The 16,627-nt window shown below is 36.7% G+C and overlaps 1 protein-coding gene and 1 long non-coding RNA gene across 5 annotated transcripts; both read left to right on the top strand.

Moving 5' to 3' along the window:
- Positions 1-2,331: 2,331 nt before the first annotated feature.
- Positions 2,332-5,058, top strand: LOC147842088 (uncharacterized). Of its 2 annotated transcripts, XR_015501130.1 has the most exons (6): positions 2,332-2,381; positions 2,702-2,814; positions 3,773-3,899; positions 4,076-4,161; positions 4,401-4,443; positions 4,541-5,058. It is a non-coding gene; the product is annotated as an uncharacterized LOC147842088 (long non-coding RNA). The 2 variants fall into 2 exon arrangements; XR_015501131.1 differs by lacking the exon at positions 2,702-2,814.
- Positions 5,059-5,753: 695 nt separating this feature from the next.
- Positions 5,754-8,971, top strand: LOC147835074 (uncharacterized). Of its 3 annotated transcripts, XM_087270673.1 has the most exons (6): positions 5,754-5,902; positions 6,029-6,269; positions 6,391-6,684; positions 6,816-6,898; positions 8,438-8,544; positions 8,649-8,940. In XM_087270673.1, the coding sequence occupies exons 2-6, from the start codon at positions 6,128-6,130 to the stop codon at positions 8,779-8,781; spliced, it is 759 nt and encodes a 252-aa protein (XP_087126799.1). In that variant the 5' UTR covers positions 5,754-5,902; positions 6,029-6,127; the 3' UTR covers positions 8,782-8,940. The 3 variants fall into 3 exon arrangements, with proteins under 3 accessions (XP_087126799.1, XP_087126798.1, XP_087126800.1); XM_087270672.1 differs by lacking the exon at positions 5,754-5,902 and having other exon boundaries at positions 6,010-6,269; XM_087270674.1 differs by lacking the exon at positions 5,754-5,902 and having other exon boundaries at positions 6,018-6,269; positions 8,655-8,971.
- Positions 8,972-16,627: the final 7,656 nt, after the last annotated feature.

The following is a 16,627-nucleotide window of genomic DNA, read 5'->3' as shown; positions in this document are numbered from 1 at the left end:
TGTTGTGCTGGATGATGGTGGTTCGACCCGCTTTCTCCGAGAAAACATCCTTGAACTGACCAACCAAGGCTTGCAGCTCCGCCTTCTGGTTCGGTGAGAGTTGCTCACCTATGTGCACGATGGGGGAACTTTCTTCTGTGAAGGCGACTAGGTGGCCTGGAGCTGCAACCCACTTCTTCATCAAATTGATGTGGTATAGCTGTTCTTCCCGTCTTCTTCCCGGCTGACGGACTCGATAGTTTACCGGCCCTACCCTTTCCACCACCGTATACGGTTCCTTCCAGGATGCGAGGAACTTCGAGGTTGTGGTGGGAATCAGGATCATCACCTTGTCTCCTGGGTGGAACTCCCTGGGTTAGGCGGGCCGGTTATATAATCTCGGTTGGGCGCGCTGGGCTTCGGTCAGGTTTTGCTTGACGATGGGCATGACTTTCTTGATGCGTTCTCTTATGTCCCGTACGTGTTCAATCACCGACCGCTGGGGGGCTGGCTCTTGCTCCCAGGCCTGACGAGCCACATCCAAAAGTTGGCATCCAAACAGAATTTCAAAGGGGGTGAAGCCTGTGGAGGCCTGGGGGACTCCTCTGATCCCAAATAACACGTACGGAATCATGAGGTCCCAGTCGCGCCCGTCCTCTGCCACCACCCGGCGGAGCATCTGCTTTAGCGTCAAGTTGAGCTGCTTGGGTACGTACCGGCTGCTTCTCATCATAAGACCATTGTGAGAACTGTTGAATGGGGAGAGCCCCATTCTGGCTAGTATCTTCTTCTTTAACGCTTTGTAGTCTTCATTTTTAGGTGTCTCAAGTGCGAAATAAGCTTGTTGAGCTTCTCCGGTGAGGAATGGAGCCAACATCCTCGCCCAGCTTTCTTTCGGCCAGCCTTCTCTCTTGGCAATCACTTCAAATGTGTGTAAGTAAGCGTCAATATCATCCAGGTCGCTGAGTTTGGTGAGGTGGTGATGTGCACTCACTTCAGGAATCGGGTTGTATCTGGCCGCCTGGCGGAGCTGCTGTTCCAGTTTGTCCTGTCTGGCTGTAAGCTGCTCAGAGATGGTTTGCTGTTTGCTGGAGATCTCCGCTAGGTGGAGTAGTACCTCTTCCAGTGACATGGCGACGGGATGTTGACAGCCGAGTAAGAGGGAGCGTGAGTGAGAGAGCGGATGCCTGTCTGTAACACAAAGAAAAATTCAGCGGTTATTTCTTCTTACTGGTAAGTGTTTCTTCTGAATTTTTCCCTCTGCAATGCCTGCATTCTCCACCAGTTGTAGCGAGGCAGAGGAAAAACACAGTAGCATTGGTTACAAACAAGTCCTCGGAGGGTGATTAGGTGAATAATGTGAAAATACGGTGCTCTTCTTGGTTGTGGTGCTCCAGGGATAAGGTGAAGGATAGTTAGAGTTCGGGTGTTGGATCGTCACGAGTCCGCTGTGGGAGAGACAGAGAGACACAAGCGTTAGCGCAGGGAGTCATCAGATAATGAAGCTCGTCCTCCTTGTGTGTGGGGCTGGCTTTTATGTCTCTCCGGCTGATGAGGTCCAGCTGTGAACAATCCGGTGCTGATGAAGTGCCAGCTGGGGTGAATATGGGACCAGGGCGACGTGGCATCGGTATACTCCCCACATTATATATATATATATATATATATATATATATATATATATATATATATATATATATATATATATATATATTGAACAAATGTTGGGTCCTTTACACCAGAAATGATTTGTAAAGTCAATAAGCTTAAGGCTGTCATGAAAATTCACATCTGAAAGTCTTAGCTCAAACATCTGCATTTCTGGATACATGACAAAAAGTTTAACACTTCAGCAATGAATGTTTATTGTAAGCCTTTCGCAGTTTTAATTCATGCATAGGATACTGAATGTATGTCTGTGCAATTGACAGGGAGGGATTTAACTAATAAGTGAGGTGAGCGGCCACTCAGGGCCCCAGAAAATTTAGAGGCCAGAATAAATATCTGGAAGTACATTTAGTACAGCCTAGCCTAATGTTATATATAATTATTTTAGTTTAAAGTACACTTTAGCTTTGATTTTGATTTTAAGTTTAACTAAAGCAAGTCAGTTAATTCATGGTTGAAAAACTTAAAAAAACATTTTCCCTATACACAGCAAATTCATCAGAGTTAAATTCTCGGTGTTGAAGCATTTGAGAATAAAGTGTTGACGTTAAAGAGTTAGATTTTGATAAATGAATATAATAAGAGTTAGAATTGATTTTATTCAGTGCGAAATCAAGGAGTTATCTTTTCAACACTTGGTGGTGTTATTTCCAACATCCGGGAATTCATGCAGCCCCAGTCACTGAAGAATTTTCCAGACGCCATTTTCCATCTGAGGTTTAGAACAGCAACTGGTGAGTCAAACTACCTAAATGTTGGTATTTTACTGACTTTCTTTAAGGAAATACAGTTGTAAACATGTTGTTAAGTTAATAACTTTAGAATGGAGTGACAATTTTAAACTTCTGCGGTTCATTCATGGTCGTTTGTGTATCTAGCTTAACTGCATTACTATTGACTTCTTTTCAAGAATGTTTTTATATATGCTCACGCATACATAGTGCATAAAAACATCAAATGTACATGTTCAACGCATTTCTGTCACGCTTAATGCCATTTTGTGCGTTGTTACCCATTTGTAAAATAAAATCGACACTTCTCTTTTAATTCCAAGCAAACTAGCGAGGGAATCCCTGGAGCCGCCTAACGTTAGCCTACTCTGCCCGGATGCTAACGGCAACACAGGACGGTTTCCATGAGCTCTGGAGAGTTTCTAAAACATATCTGGTGAGTAAATGAACATATGCATACTTGTAAAAGGCTTCCTGACTGAAACAAATGATTGTTTGTTATTCGTGTACGTTAATTTGGTTATTTTAAACACCGCGGCCCTTTTAAACTGGTTCATTCATGGCCGTCCATATACCGTTAGTCCATAACTTAGACTCGTGTGATAACATACGCTTGAATTATATTAAGTGTTGACAACCATTAAAGTCGGAATGTTAACATTAATGTCTTTAAATGACCGCGTTTGCACTTTATCAGACATTTAACGTTACAGAAGTCTCCCGGAAGTTGCGGGACTAACGTTAACGTTATCCCGCAAATGCACAGAGACTCCCAGATGCCCAAGTAGATGCCCACAAATGAATGATAATCTCCCGGAAATCGCGCGTCTCCCACCCGGTCATTAAAGACTTTGCACACCCCTCTCCACCGCATCCCTCTCAGCTCTTCAGGTACGTCGCGCGCAAGTCACCCCCACCGCTCTTCAGGTACATCGCGCGCAACTCATCCCATTGCTCTTTAGGTACTCATCTCTCCCGCTACCTCCCGCAAATCAACTCTGTATCCCCCGAAAATGACTTTTCCCAACTCGGGATGTCTGACGTTAGTAAGTTAGGCTATTTCTGTAGTCAGGAACATCTTAGTCAAGCTTTTTCTCCCGCATGATATTGTGCTTAAAACTATAGGCTAAACTTAGCATGTACTGTACACAACATTACCGTTTTATTAGTGCGTTGTAAAAAGCCACCTGTCTGTAAAATTAATCAACTGATTCATATTTGAGCAGCCTAATGATGATACAGGTTTGATTTGTAGATTTATTATCAATAATCAACATCTGAATCAAAAGATATGTGAAAATGTGTGAGGCATACTTTGTGATGTTCATCTCTCTTTTTTTATCTGAAGGTTATGCATATGTGTTAGATACTAATGTGTTGTTGTTTTTTAACAGCCACAGTTCTCTGTACAATAACACAAGACCCTGTGACGGTGGCTGATTAGAGACGGATGGTGTATTTCCAGAGTTGGTGAAATGACCAAGCACACCTTCTTGGTCATATGTGGTGATAATAATGAAGGTATGTTTAATAAAATTCTGTATTTGTTTCACAATAAGCTGAGAGAGTATTAGAGCATTAAAGAATAACGAATGACATGAAGGTGATAAGTTTTGTATTGTGGGTGAACTGTTACTTAAATAATGTTTTGCTCTTTGCTCTGCACTTTTTCTCTTCTGCTTATCCTAATATTTTAGATTATATTTGGACCTGAAACATCTGCTAGACTCCAGGAAAGGTGGCGTCAATACTGGACCTGAAAGGGCCTAACAAGTTGAATCTGGTAAAGAAACACGCACACACACACACACGCACGCACATGCTTACAGAAAACTGTAAGTTTATGAATATTTTTTACACTGTGGCCAATATTTTGGGGAAGTCAGCATCACTAAATGATTCTGGACAGACAGCTGCCTGTTTTTCCAGTTCTAGTCATAGTGGGTAACCTAATTGTTTTTGGAGATCCAACAGTGATGTATGTGTTTTTTCTACTTTTCCATATCCTGTCACCTCAACCAGCTGGGAGAGTCAAGTTGTGGATCATCATGTAGATTTTCAAAAGGTGAGTTTAGATTTCTTGAAAGTTTTATTTACTTTAAATGTTCTTTTAAATATATCATAGAATTTGATTGCAATTTGTTTTCAAACATTTTTCTTAGTCATGCTGGAGTCTTGAAGAGTTCTTAGATGAGCATCACCCTACAGTATATCCGTGCATCAGGAACCACCAGACGAGCGATCAGCAGCTACTACTGTACATCGTCATGGATAAAAAGGTCATCCTGTGGCTGGGAAGCACATCTTTCACAGGACATGCTTGATGAGATTTCCTACCTCCAGTTTGTTTTCACACAAGTTTACAGCATTTATACCTTCATTTAAACTGCTGTGTTTGATATGGAGGACCAAGGAAACACCAGAAGTGAAAGATTTGCACGCCAAGTTGTTTAAAATGTATTTTCAGAAGAAAACTATGAGTTCAGAAGAAAACTATGAGTGACGATATATTGAACTTTCAAATTGCTCTGATGAAACATCAAGTTTGGACATCATATTTTGTTGATACTGTCTGTACTAATAAAACATTTAAAGCATATTTGACATTGTTGCATTTTAAAAATTGAATGAATTGTTGAAGTTGTGAATGTTTTCAAATAAAATGTTTTTTATTTTGTAATTTACAGTCTATTTGACCTTTTTACCATATTTACACTCAAGAGAGTTGAATAAAATAACAATATATTACACCAGGTGGTGTTAAATATAGTTACATTTTTTAACTCTGCCCTGAGTTAAAATTAACCCTTACTTCGGTGTCAATGTGCCAACCCTTTTGAAAGTGTTGATTTAACTTTGTTTTGAGTGGACCCCATGAGACACTTTCAAAGTGTTGAAATTAACACCCATAGAGTTGTTTTGGGTCCCCATATTTTGCTGTGTAAGTGAATATTTTTTTATATATATAATTTCACTTTACATGACATTTTCAGTTTCAAAACTATAAATTGAGAAAATTATAAATTCATCTGTACCAACAATATAATTATTGTATGAGGACAACAAAATGGTTTGACAAAGATACACTGAAACCTAGTTAAAGTAGTTAGCGTTACTTTATAGGCTAACCTTATTGTTGTTCTCATTGATATTTATTCATTAGGATAAACCCCTGTATGTACCATCTCATTTTCAAGTGGGTCCCATGATTAATCACAATCGTATAATAATAACACCAGAAGACAAAAACAAAACATAAATTACACAACATCAAAAAAAGAAAAAGAAAAAAAGAAACATTAACAAAAGGGGAAAGCATAAATGTACAAATCAGTGAATCAAATCACCACATTAATAACATAATAACATTCTCAGAAAAAACAAGTACAGTACAAAGTTAAACATGACAGCATTTGTTTAGGAAGTAAATGTGTGTCCTCAGAAATCATTGTCATTATCTAATAAGCATTTCTCTCCACCATTACCTTAAAGAAAACAATACTGTACATCAAATGTGATCTGTGGTAAGTGAACATTTGTAGATTATGCTGCTCACTGTCTTAGCTTCAGGAAAACGCCATGTGATGTAATGTCACGTGACTTGAATTTGACACATTTCTCGTTTCTCATTTCCTCTTTCTTTATTTTAGTTGTTGGTGATAAAGGTGCATAACTGAAAGGCACACAAAGAACATTCAGCGTTAACAGTTTAAGATTATAAGCCTGTATAAGAGTAGAAATGTCTTAAGATGTTTATGACAATGTGGTCAGCATCGAGTCTTGGGGAAGGAACAGATCTATTGGAAATGACAGTGGCTATTTATGAGAGTGCAGACTGTATAAAAGATCAAGACTTCAGGACAAACACACAACAATCCCTTCAACAAACAGGTAACTACACATTTTGTACATTCAATTATTTAGTATTTAGTTTGTGCACAGCTTTTTTTTTTTCAAATGAAAATGTCACAGTTTGCACATTTAATCATGGAACATCATTGTTCTTCATTAGGAAGTGATTCAGTAAACACAAAGAGCACCAGAGCTTATCCAGTGTGTTTGGTGCTGCTGTGTTTTCTTCTGCTGACTGCAGTCATAGTGCTAAGTGTCTACATCTATGCAAACTACACACAACAGACCAGATTTACCAGCCTCAGAGAAGAGAGAGACCAGCTACTAATCAACATAACCAACCTCACAGAAGAGAGAGACCAGATGCTAACCAGTTTCAAAGTTATCAAAGCAGAGAATGCTCAGAACCAAATCTTGACGAATCTTGACCTGCAGGAGTGTCGTAATAAACTGGGTACATCATATTTGGTTACAACCTATTATTCATATATAGTGTCGTTTAGTGTGATGATGACTTTTACTTTAATTATGTTTACAGAAGGATGGTTTAACTTAATCAGTCCAGTTTTTACTTCATTTCTTCAGAGAAGAAGAACTGGTCTAAGAGCAGAAGATACTGTAGAGACAGAGGACCAGATCTCATCATCATAAACAACAAAGAAGAACAAGTGAGCGAAATATCCCCCCCCCCCCCCTCTCTTTTTCTCTCTCCCTCTCTCTCAATTCAATAATTGCTTTATTGGCATGACAAATGTTACAAATGTATTGCCAAAGGAGTTATAAAGTAACTATTATAACAAAAACAGTACACACAGTAAATAGTAGTAGTTTAAAAAAAAAAGATGATATTTATATTTAAGAATTAAATAAAATATCAACAATACATCATATTATTCAATATATCACAATAATATTCAATATATTATATTATTATTCAACACATCATATTAATCCAACAAATTAATACAAAAATAGATCAGAATAAACTGTACATTTTAACAATCAACAACATTTTGTGTGTGTGTGTGTGTGTGTGTGTGTGTGTGTGTGTGTGTGTGTGTGTGTGTGTGTGTGTGTGTGTGTGTGTGTGTGTGTGTGTGTGTGTGTTTGCAGGCACACCACTGATGTTTTATTGGTCTGCTTTCTCTTTTTGTGACAGGCATTAATGTATTGGGTGCTAGCTGTGTTTGCAGCTTCAGGACCGTTTGAATCAGGAGACTTTTTTTCAATTTTTATTTCTTGGGTTTTGAGGGCTTTAAAATGATAAGAGTCGGGGTCACTCATTTTAATGTGTTTCCAAAATTTAACAGATCGTTTCTCAATGCGCATGAGTAGAGGATACTGGCCTAATTCTGCCCTGCATGCATTGCTGGGTGTGTTCCTCTGTACCCCGAGGATGCTCCTATAGAACTCGGCATGTAGGCCTTCAACTAAATTTTTATCCCACTTATCAAGCTCATAACTGAGGAGAGGACCCCACACTTCATTCCCGTATAGAACTATAGGTTCAATCACTGACTGGAAAATTTTAAGCCAGATTCTAATTGAAATTTCTATTTGTGTTGATTTTTTTAATGATGTAAAAGGCCCTTCTTGCTTTCTCTTTTAGTTCATTCACAGCCAAATTTAGTTTTCCATCAGCACTTATTTTCAACACAAGGTATGTGTAGCTTATGGCAGGTTAAATTTTTGTCATATCAAGGGTAAAGCTGTGTTTCTGGGTTTTTAGTTTTAGTTTTCTTTGGGTTAACGGTCAGGGCCCAGGTCTGACGGAAGCTGTGCAGGATATCAGGCTGCTGCTGTAGACCCTCTTCTGTTGGCGACAGCAGCACCAGATCATCTGCAAACAGCAGGAACTTCACACTGGAGTCGTATAGTGTGAGACCCGGTGTATCTGCATGCTCTAGGAGAGGAGCATGCAGAAATACATGTAAATATTGAAGAGGGTTGGTGGACAGCCCTGTCTCACACCCCGCCCCTGACAGAAGAATTCTGTTAGCTTATTTCCTATTTTAATTGCACATTGACTGTTCAAATACATTGTTTTTGTAATGTTGTATGTTGTCTCTATCTCTCTCTCTTTCTGTGTGTGTGTGTGTGCGTGCGTTTTGTATGATTCAGATGGATATTTAAGTGTGTTTGTGTGATGTCAAAGTCGACTGATTTTTGTCATTACTTAATTTCTATATTATTAATTGTTTTTTAAGGAATATTTTAATGCAATATCTGGTGCCACTGCGTTTTGGATTGGTCTGACTGACAGTGATGAAGAGGGCAGTTGGAAATGGGTTGATGGCAGCAACATGAGCACTGGGTGAGAAATTGCTGAATTTCACTGATTATTATCTAATAAATGATTCTTCAGTCAGAATCATATTATACAGAAAGCAGAACTGAACATCTGATGCTGATCTGTAGTTTCAGGTTCTGGAGGTTTTCAGAGCCCAATGGACAAAGAGGAGAGAACTGTGCTGTATCTTATTCTTCAGGATGGGTCGATTATCCATGTAATGACTATTTTCAGTGGATCTGTGAGAAAAGAGCACTTTAAAAGGTCATTAAGTTGTATTTTTGTTCATGCTGTAAACTACATGCAACATTTTCTCTCTCCTAAATACAATATTCAGACATACAGTTTGTCTTATTAAAATTATATTCAAAACATTGTTATTTACCCTATAATAATTAAATCTGTTTTGTTAATTGTGATGGAATCCCCAGGCTTCACCATCATTCAGCACCACCAACCACTTTACACGGGACCATTAAACAGCCAATTAGTGTCACCATCACCAGCATAAAACCATCAGACACACTTGCTGCATCCCCTGACAATTTTAACTCATAGGGGAAAACACCCTGGGCGAACCACCCTATACACCCCACCTCCCTTGAATTGTTAGATTTGTTATTCAATAAATATAACAATTTATTTATAATTATTTTAAATAAATACAATTAATATTATTATACAATTATTATTCTGAATAAATAACAGAAATCAGTCCTAAATATTACTGGAAAGCAACAACTGGAGTGATATGCCAAGATCACTTGAGAAACCTTTTGCATGAAAATTAATTATGACAATTCTAAAGAATACAAAAAAATGTATTATAGAATTATCTGTGGTCTTAGACGAGATCATGGCTGAGAAATCATGTTATGAAGTCTTACCTCCCTGACTCATTATCCCTCCTTTCTGCTTTAAAGGCATGCTTAGTGAAAGTAACATCATCATCATCATCATCATCATCATATTATATAAACTTTAGTCGACTTTCACCTCTGCACAAAAGGCTGTTACTCCGTTTCACGGCGCATGAGCGGCGCGTACTGTATTTTGTCGGCGTGCATGCAAACAACCAACCGGAATTCACACGGGAGTGCGTGAGGCGCGCGGGAATGGTTTTCTGCGCGCATGCGTCAGTTTGCTTTCACCAGCATTCAGCATTGAACCAGCACTAAGGGGGAGAGACAATGAATCAGCTACGTCAGTAACACCAACAATAATTTAGTGGCTGCATTTTATTTATTTAAATGTTCTGGATTTATAAGTACATAATGTCAACAGCAAAATTATATTGGGGTGGCCAAAGGGGTGGCCACAGGGGTGGCCAGAGTTTACCGAGGGGTGGCCGTGGCCACCCCTGGCCACCCCTTGGGGTGCCCCTGCAACCATGTGGAAGACAACAGACACTAGTTCACTTTATTTTAGTTGCCATAAAAAAATGTGATTGATAATGAGATTTATTTAAAGAGTGAATAGTACAGTAGGCTATAATACCTTATCAAGTTTTTCTATTAGTTACATTTCTGCTTGCGTTAGTTTTTATTTTTGTCTAAATGCTTTTTTTATTTGAAATATCTCATCATATAACATACAGCCAACAATGTTATGGTTTATTAGATTAAAAATTATAAGTCTATTTTAGTATTTTGGTTATTGTTAATAAATAGTGTACTAATATAATTCATATTAAAAAGCTTGAAAGGAAGAGGGAACACAAGACACGAATTGTGAGTCTGCATATAATCTCACTGAGAGAGCAGTGTACTGAGAGCACGCAAGAAAACTTGTGCGTGAGCAGTGCGTATTTGAGATATCGTGAGAATTTGTGCGCGAGCAGCGTATGTGAGAGCTCGCAAGCAGTTTTGTCCACAAACAGGAAATCGGTGCACAAACATACTGAGAAAGCTGTTCATCATGCTCACTTTGTGCAGGACGGTTTTGTGTTGTAAACCACATGAATGTAAAGTAAATACAATAATGGCAACAATAAGAAAAGAAACAAAATTTGCATTTTGTCATGGCATTGGAGTTTACATATCGGCCTGTTGTGTCTAATATGAATATAGCCAAGCCATTCACAGATATTGCCAGATAATCACTTTACCTCTACCATACTTTTAACAGATCATTTGTAATTCTGGCTGTCATCCTTTCTTGCATTGTCTTGAGCCATCACATTGCCAATTATATACTATATTGTTAGTAGCCTGGAGAGGTCACAGTCATTCTGCTACATCAAATCACTTTCTACTGGATGTAAAATGCTCATTATAGAACATTATAGAATTTTATAATGTTAAGTTCTAATTCTGTAGTTATTTTGGTGAAAGTAACTAAAAAGTAATATAAGAGTAATGTAACATATTACAATTCTGAGACAGTAATATTGTAAGGTAAGGGATTACATTTAAATAACAGTAATAAGTAATCTGTAATGTATTACAGTTTGGAAGTAACTTGCACAACACTGCACATTAGGGCTGCACGATATTGGAAAAAATTGACATTGCGATATTTTTTTTCCCTGCGATATATATTGCGATATTTAGGGCCCGTCACCGCCGTGGTCAGTTGCCACCGCCGTTGTCCATTGCCACCGGCTGTAGTACGTGACGTCACGCACTTTAAAACACAAATTACTGTAAGTATTACATATCTGTTGGAATATAATAGTAGACTCGATTCAGCAAGTTCAAGTTCAACCATGAATCTTGTTAGAAAACGAAATCTTACATCTGGGAACATTTTGGATTCGTGCCGACCGAGAAAGGTGAACAAATAAATTTTGATTAAGCTTTTTGTAGGGGGTTTTTAAGTGTTAATGTATGTTTTAATATTCACTGCTGAGAGCCCAAACACTAAAGAGCAAATCCATCGATACGCAGATCCACGGGTCCCGAATCATGCAAGCCAGTGGCGATTGACGGCGAGGGAAAAAAAAGCCATTTAGGCTTAATCAACTCCTGTCTTCTAAATGCAAAAGCCCAGCTCAGCCAGGCATGGCAGAGGCATTTGCAAAAATGGCCAGATAAAAAAGAGAAAGTGATAAATGGAAGACATTGACGAGAAATGGAGCAACATATTTGGTAACTAGTTAAGAACGCGCCGCTCCGCAGCATAGAGAAACCTGCTTTGCGAGAAATGCGTTCGGCGGAACAGAAAGAAGCCCTCTCTCGCATGGTTGTGAAAAAGTATCCTGTCTGTGCATTTTCGCTACAAGCACACCATCTGACAGTGTATTGCTGGAAACATTATAACCCCATTCTTCACTTAAACCGGACAAAGTCAACATGTTAGTTGGTGGAGAGAACCTACGTTGTTTTTTTAAACATCTGACTTATATTGTTACTAGGTTAATATTTACTTTTTACTTATAATTATTAATATTTATATTATTATTACACTGATTAGTAAAGTGCCATTTAGACTATTTGTTAAGTTCTTAAAAAATGTAACGTTAAATTGATATTATTATACGGTTTCAAGCAGTTAAAGTTATTTAATATTTAACTACAATATTTATAAATAGTTTTGTGTTGTTTTAATAACGAAAGTTCAAAAATAACGTAGGCCTACGTTTATACGGATGTTTTATTTATTAATATTTATTTAAGTTAAGTTATTCCTTAATTTTTACATAAAAGGTCAATTAATTTTGGGAGGCTACTTTATTTGTTGATGTACGAGATCGAGGAACATGTTTGCCAGTAAATAATGCTCTCACCACTTTAAAAAAAATAAATAGCTAGATAAATAACTTGCGAAAAGGATGCAATAAAAAATGCAAGCGCTTAATCATTTTTCACAATCAAGCACAAGCCCTAAAACAAAGTCTAGAGAGAGAATTATTATTAGTTAATGTTAATGATTACAAACACGAACTGCGTTGTATGATAAACGCCTCACAATGTCGTGATCTTTTCTGAAGAACAGATAATCCATGTTGTCGCCGTCTCCCCAGCCAGGTATTCATCTGCTTTTTTTTCTTCTTCTCGCTACAAACAGTAAAGTATCAGCGCCAGACAAATTATATTTTACTCTCCTGATTTCTTTTCTTTTTATTTAAAAAAAAACCCATAAATGTTTAAAGTTTTGTATTGCATATATATTTTAAAGATTATCATTCAGCTTACCTGCAGCAGAAGTTGTGTGCTGCACTGTTAACCCTTACTGTAGATTATGCAGTAAATAACTGTAAAATAGCGTTGCAGTGTTTTGCTGTAATAAAAGGAAACAGTATTTTACTGTAAAAGGAGCAGGATTTGTATGAAATTTTGTAGTGCAAAGAATAAATTACAGTAATTTACTTTATGGACCCATTACAGATAGTGATAATAAATGGTAAATTGTGATAATAAATGGTAAATTACTGCTCAACCATTATTACCCCATGTGCTCTGATGCTTTATGTTGCTATTTATATATATATATATATATATATATATATATATATATATATATATATATATATATATATATATATATATATATATATATACTGTTTAGTTTTGGTATGTGTATGGTCAATATTGAGGAGATAGTGAGACAATGCATTAATGATAAGCTAAATTTCTCTGCAGTCATCTCTGTGTTTTCTTTGGTTCCTTTTATGTTTTTAACATTAAGTATAAGGAGTCAACCAATGTCAATGTCACAGAGCTAATTAAAAGGTAAAGATATCAACGAGATGCATTTAAAGGCAAAAATATTCACACAGAGCAACCAAATTATCACAATCATTTTTATAACTTTGTTTACTTTTCTATGATTAATCTAATTTCCCTAGTTTAGCCTATAGTTAAGCTTTTAAATTGCACTTTAAGCTGAATATTAGTATTTTGCTAAATAACTAGTAAAAATGTGTTATTTAAAAATATCTTAAACAGTACGTACATACATTTTTTGTTTGGAAAACTTCAAATGAAGTAGGTAAAAATGGCAATAACAGTATAGTATAAAGACTTTCCTAAATAAATGTATTAATATTTGGAACAACATGAGGATCAGATTATTTATTTATGTTTTATTTTTTCGCTTTGGATGACGTTTTTAAATTTTTATTGTTTTTATTCAATGATATGTGCATGATTGTGATAAATGTAGGCAATTCCTTTGAAAATATGCTATGTACCAGGGATGTCAAACTCCTGGAGGGCCGCAGCCCAGCAGAATTTAGTTCCAGCTTCAACACACTACCTTTAGATTTAGTTTGATCAGGTGTGTTTAATTAGTATAACTGCACTGTTACTCTGTAGATGTGCAGTAAATAACTGTAAAATAGCCAGTGTTTTGCTGTAATAAAAGGAAACATTTATTATTTATTAACACATATTATTTTACTGTAAAAGGAGTAGACTTTGTATGAAATTGTGTAGTGCAAAGAATAAATTCCAGTAATTTACTTCATGTACTCATTACAGATAGTAACTGACAATTAATAGCAAATTACTGTTCAACCATTACTGTCCCCTCTTCTCTGATGGTTTATGTTGCTATTTATAGAGATGTGCATTTTAAAGGCAGAAAATAATGATTTAGGCATCACCACACACTCCCACAGGCTGTCTGTCTTATTCTAAACACAAAGGTGTTAAAAAGAGTTTTCAGAAAATGCCGGCCCTTTAAGGGAGCCAGGTGTTTGATTTGTTTACTGCTGAGTGTGCTCTATTCTCTGTCCATCAATTCAGATGTAGAGTCTGATATGTTTTAGGCTTTAAATAAGAATCTACAATGAGTAAGTAAAATGTGTTCAAATGTTTTTGAGGGTTTCTAAAATACGGCTGTGTTTTAAGTTATATTGTTGTTATCTTGAACTGTGTACTTGAAAGCTACATTGTTAGCTAGTTAGCCTCTCCTTATGTAACTTCTTACATTACTTTTGTTTAAGTATATGTATTTATTGGATATTGCATACTGCCAGGCCCGGATTAAGAACTCAGGGGCCCCTGGGCACATTATCTTGTAAGGCTCCCTACCTGGCCGCACCCCTATAGTTGAATTAAAAAAATAAGAATAATATAATAATTTTTAAATAAAATGAATCTATAATTTGTTGCCCACATATTTAAATAAATGATATATAGTACATATGCATTTATAGTCTAAAAGGATTTAAATTATTTTTCAAAGCATTAAATAAAAATACTAATAAAACTATATATTTATATATATATATATATATATATATATATATATATATATATATATATATATATATATATATATATATATATATATATATATTTTTTTTTTTTTTTTTTTTTTAAGGGTATTTTAATGTATTGCTTTTACAAACTTATAAAGCATATTATTGCCATGGCATATAATGCACAATGCTTCTCCAATCCAGTTCTATGAATCTGAGTTCTATGAATTTGGATTATAAACGTAAAAGTATCCGAAATCACAGACACTATACCTCTCTCCCGTCTCTCTCCTCTTCTGGGCCTCTCTCTCTCCTTTTCTGTACGTCTCTCACACGATGAATCCAGTCCGCGCTGCGCTGCCGTTAGCCTCCTCCACCTGGTTAATGCCAGCTGCTCATCATTTAAAGTTTCCATAACGTCTTCTTTTGTACCCTCATTCTCCTGATCATAGGTCTGTTTAAAGATGGTGTGTATGGAAAATGCCTCAATAAAGATGCCTCTTCTCCTCTTTTTGTCACGTTTGTTAAATCCACTCATTTTTGATTTATAACAGATATAACGTTACACTAAAGTCCGCTCAGTTTAGTGCGGGTTATTACAAAACTGACGTTTCCGCACTTGACCAATTACAGCATTCTGTTTAGTTAAAGAAAGAAAGGCAATTTAAATATAATAATAATATTAATATGTGATCGCGATTTTTTTTGCTCAGAGGAAATACAGTTGTCTGAGCAATATAGTTTTTGAAGAGAGGGAGGCGCGGCAGGCGCCTATAATAAGGCTAAACATTATTAAATACCCATGAGACACTTGTGATTTTATATCACATTTGCATTATTTAAATAAAATGTTTCTTTCCTGTTAAAAATAAATATATTTTCAATCTGATATGTAATGGGGAGAAAAAAAAAGTAGCACGAGTTCAGCTGATGGTGGATTCGAACCGATGTTATGATTAATCGCGTCATAAGATGATGCTGTGCGCCTTACAAGGTGCGCCACTGTTACTGTATTATTTCACAGCTCTTTACTCATCTTGTCTCTATCAATCAGTCATTGATGGGCGTAAACCCTGAATAGCTTAGTCCAACTAGATGCGCTATTTGCAATTAGCCTAAAAAGACACTCCGAAATTGTCTTTTTTTCTCCCCCCTCGCAGGGGCCCCTAGTGCGCACGGGCCCCTGGGCCTGTGCCCATAAGGCCCATTGGTTAATCCGGCCCTGCAAACTGCCATAATGTACAGATGCTAACAGTTGTATGTATCTTTCTGGCAACTAAGCTAAAATTAAATTCCATCTCAGTAAGGTAACATGTGCACATCATCACAGGGAATCACAAAAACATGATACACATAGCATCCACACACAAAAGCTCCACTGTCCGGTCCCAGGTTGTGAGTTTGTTGCTAAGTATTTTTCAGAGCAGTGTTCCCACCTATGAATTTATATAGGAACAATAAAAAAGTTTGTAGTCTTGAGATAATTATATCAATAAAAGATTGGATCCTTTGGTTTTTCGGTGTTGCCAACTTTATTTTTATTTTTTATAATTATTTAAAACTTTTTATTGAGATTTGACACAGTTTTTAATTATTTAAAACATTAAAATTTGAAATAATTATGTTGTTTTTTGCTGTTCATTTGCTGATCTACCTTCCTGCAGATTTCAGTTGCTATCCATATCAAACACACCTAAACCAATTAATTAGGACCTGAACACCACTTGATAATTACAGGCAGGTGTGTTTGATATGGGTAGCAACTGAAATCTGCAGGATGGTAGATATCCAGGAACAGGATTGAGCACCCCTGCTATATACCATGGGGGTCAAACTCCAAGTTCCTGGAGAATTGCAGCACAGCAGAGTTTAGTACCCATCCTGCTTCAACATTACCTGTAGATTTCTAACAAGCCTTAATTAGTTTGATCAGGTGTGTTTAATTAGAGTTACAGCTTA

This window comes from Danio rerio, chromosome 10 (genome assembly GCF_052040795.2).
Source record: "Danio rerio strain M-AB ecotype USA chromosome 10, GRCz13ab, whole genome shotgun sequence".
Classification (NCBI taxonomy): Eukaryota; Metazoa; Chordata; class Actinopteri; order Cypriniformes; family Danionidae; genus Danio; species Danio rerio.
This window is presented reverse-complemented; position numbering and strand designations above follow the sequence as displayed.